The sequence below is a fragment of the Austrofundulus limnaeus genome, unplaced genomic scaffold (assembly GCF_001266775.1).
Source record: "Austrofundulus limnaeus strain Quisiro unplaced genomic scaffold, Austrofundulus_limnaeus-1.0 Scaffold174, whole genome shotgun sequence".
NCBI classification, from domain to species: Eukaryota; Metazoa; Chordata; class Actinopteri; order Cyprinodontiformes; family Rivulidae; genus Austrofundulus; species Austrofundulus limnaeus.
In genome coordinates this window covers 434,664-436,701 of record NW_013952576.1, presented here as the reverse complement: position 1 = coordinate 436,701, position 2,038 = coordinate 434,664, and the positions used below count along the sequence as shown (strand labels likewise).

The 2,038-nt window shown below is 35.5% G+C and overlaps 1 protein-coding gene across 1 annotated transcript in view; it reads right to left on the bottom strand.

The window, feature by feature from the left end:
• Window positions 1–1,758, bottom strand: part of il12bb (interleukin 12B, b) — a 3,870-nt gene extending 2,112 nt beyond the window's left edge. The window contains exons 1-4 of the mRNA XM_014017662.1: window positions 1,674–1,758; window positions 1,469–1,570; window positions 1,139–1,321; window positions 465–570 (exon numbers count right to left, since the gene is read on the bottom strand). Of these exons, the coding sequence (XP_013873116.1) occupies window positions 465–570; window positions 1,139–1,321; window positions 1,469–1,570; window positions 1,674–1,758 (476 nt within the window). The remainder of the gene's footprint in view (window positions 1–464; window positions 571–1,138; window positions 1,322–1,468; window positions 1,571–1,673) is intronic.
• Between the last annotated feature and the right edge of the window lie 280 nt (window positions 1,759–2,038).

The window sequence follows — 2,038 nt, the reverse complement described above, 5'->3', positions numbered from 1 at the left end:
CATCCAGAGGACCTACTGATTTTTTCTTTTTGATTTTTTCTACCTGGATTACTGAGATGCATCAGGACTTTAAGTAGTTTTAACCAGCACACTCAAAAAAACCATGTAGTGGATTTAAAAAATGTAACAAATTTACTTAACATTTACTTTAAATTTAAAATAAAGGTTACCTTTACTCAATTCAGTTGAGTGGAACCATGATTTTTTTAAAATTAAATCCACCACGAGTTGATGCTCCTACTTCCAAAAACGTATTTTTAAACCCTAGTATCTCTACTTCATTGAGTAATGTATGTAAATACTGTCTCTGAAGATACATCAAAATATTACACTCACATTATTTCAAGGTTTGACTATTATTTCTCAACATAAGAGGCTCTTATAAACTCTGGCAGGTCAGGTACTTGGTGAAATGCATTTTTTTAAAAGAACGCTGGACTTTTAATTAAAATCTGGGTTCTTACCRGTTTGCCTTCACCAGGAGCACAGCTGCATGGGATCGGTGCTGCGTTCTGGTCCAGGTGCAGTGAAAGGAACCTTTGTAGTTTGGCGCCGAGCAGTGGATGTGACCTGAAGGAATTGAAACTTGGTCAGTTTCCTCTTAGTGATATGTAGTTTTGGTTGAGGGAGTCGAAGCAGTTTGTTTTAAAGTTCACATGATGTCAAAGTGAATAAAATGAACCTTAAGAAAAGAAATGTTCTTAATCTTTATATGATTTACTTTTTTTAAAATTATTCTGTTTATTTTAGCAAAACATGGTGGCAATATACAGTATATACACTATAAATCAGTGTCAGCTTTAACAAGGTTTGTTTGTGCAACATGTTTTTATTGGTTTCCTTATATTCATTTAATATCCTCCTATTTTYGTATTTTTCTTGATACCAACCCACTGTTGTCAGATTTTGAACAACAGCCTTCTTTCTATTGCTGTCTTTTTTATTATCCAATATCTCTTTCCTTCCATCATTCTTATCTCAGCTATTCACTGACATCTATCCCATGTCTGTTCATATAAAAGCCTCCTGCCTGAGTAAATAAAAACTAAATCTGCATCTCTGTTTGCCTTCCTTTGTTTACCTCTCTCGTCTCATCCTAAATCCTCGTTAAACATCCTCTCCATCATTCTTATCTCACCTTCTTCAGGGGATTTCTCCTCCAGAATGACAGTCCTGTTGTCTGGATCCAGCTGGACTAGGATCACAGTGTGGTTGAGGTAGTCTCCGTTCGGGCTGAGGTGGCATGTGTAGTTTCCTCCGTTCATCTCTTTGACCCAAACTGAGATCTGGTTCCCCTGCAGAGGCGGTTGAAGCTCCTCACCTGAGACAAATGTATTAACTTAGCTGCTAATCTTTATTAGAAGGTGATTTTTTTAAAATAGTGTTTTGCATATGCTGAGCGTACAGGTGCAGGTATTATTAAAAACAGGTGCGTGCAAGCAGCAGCAGAAAGGGACAGGTTTATTACCATTTTTCTTCCAAAACACAGGCTGGTTCTCATAAGCTTCTCCACAGGTCAGATGGACTTTTATCATGTTGCCAAAACCATTTGGCACCTTCAGGACCACAACTGACGACACATGAAAAAACAAATCAAACAAAACAGAATTAGATAAATAGGGAGAGAGAAAAAAGTCAATGTTGAAATTATTGACTAAAATAAAGATGCTAACCATGATCCATCAGTGTCTCTAAGTCACTGTCTGAGCTGGCAAAGCAGAGACCAGAACACAGGATCACCAAGAACAACGAATACATCTGAAATAAATGACAAAAAGTTGCACAGATTACACGTCAAGTGTGTTTAAATGAATCCATGCATATGCTTTAAACCTGATCAAAAATGCAAATACTCAAAGGCACATTAAGACAAAACCACTTGTTTTGTGGAGTCTGGGATATTTAAGCACTGAAATAAACTTTAAGAAGTATATTAACTATTTATTCATTTAATTTAAAAATAAAACTAATTCACATACAAAAAATACATATAGAATAAAATGAAAGGTATAGTAAAAAGAAAAAAATATATATATAG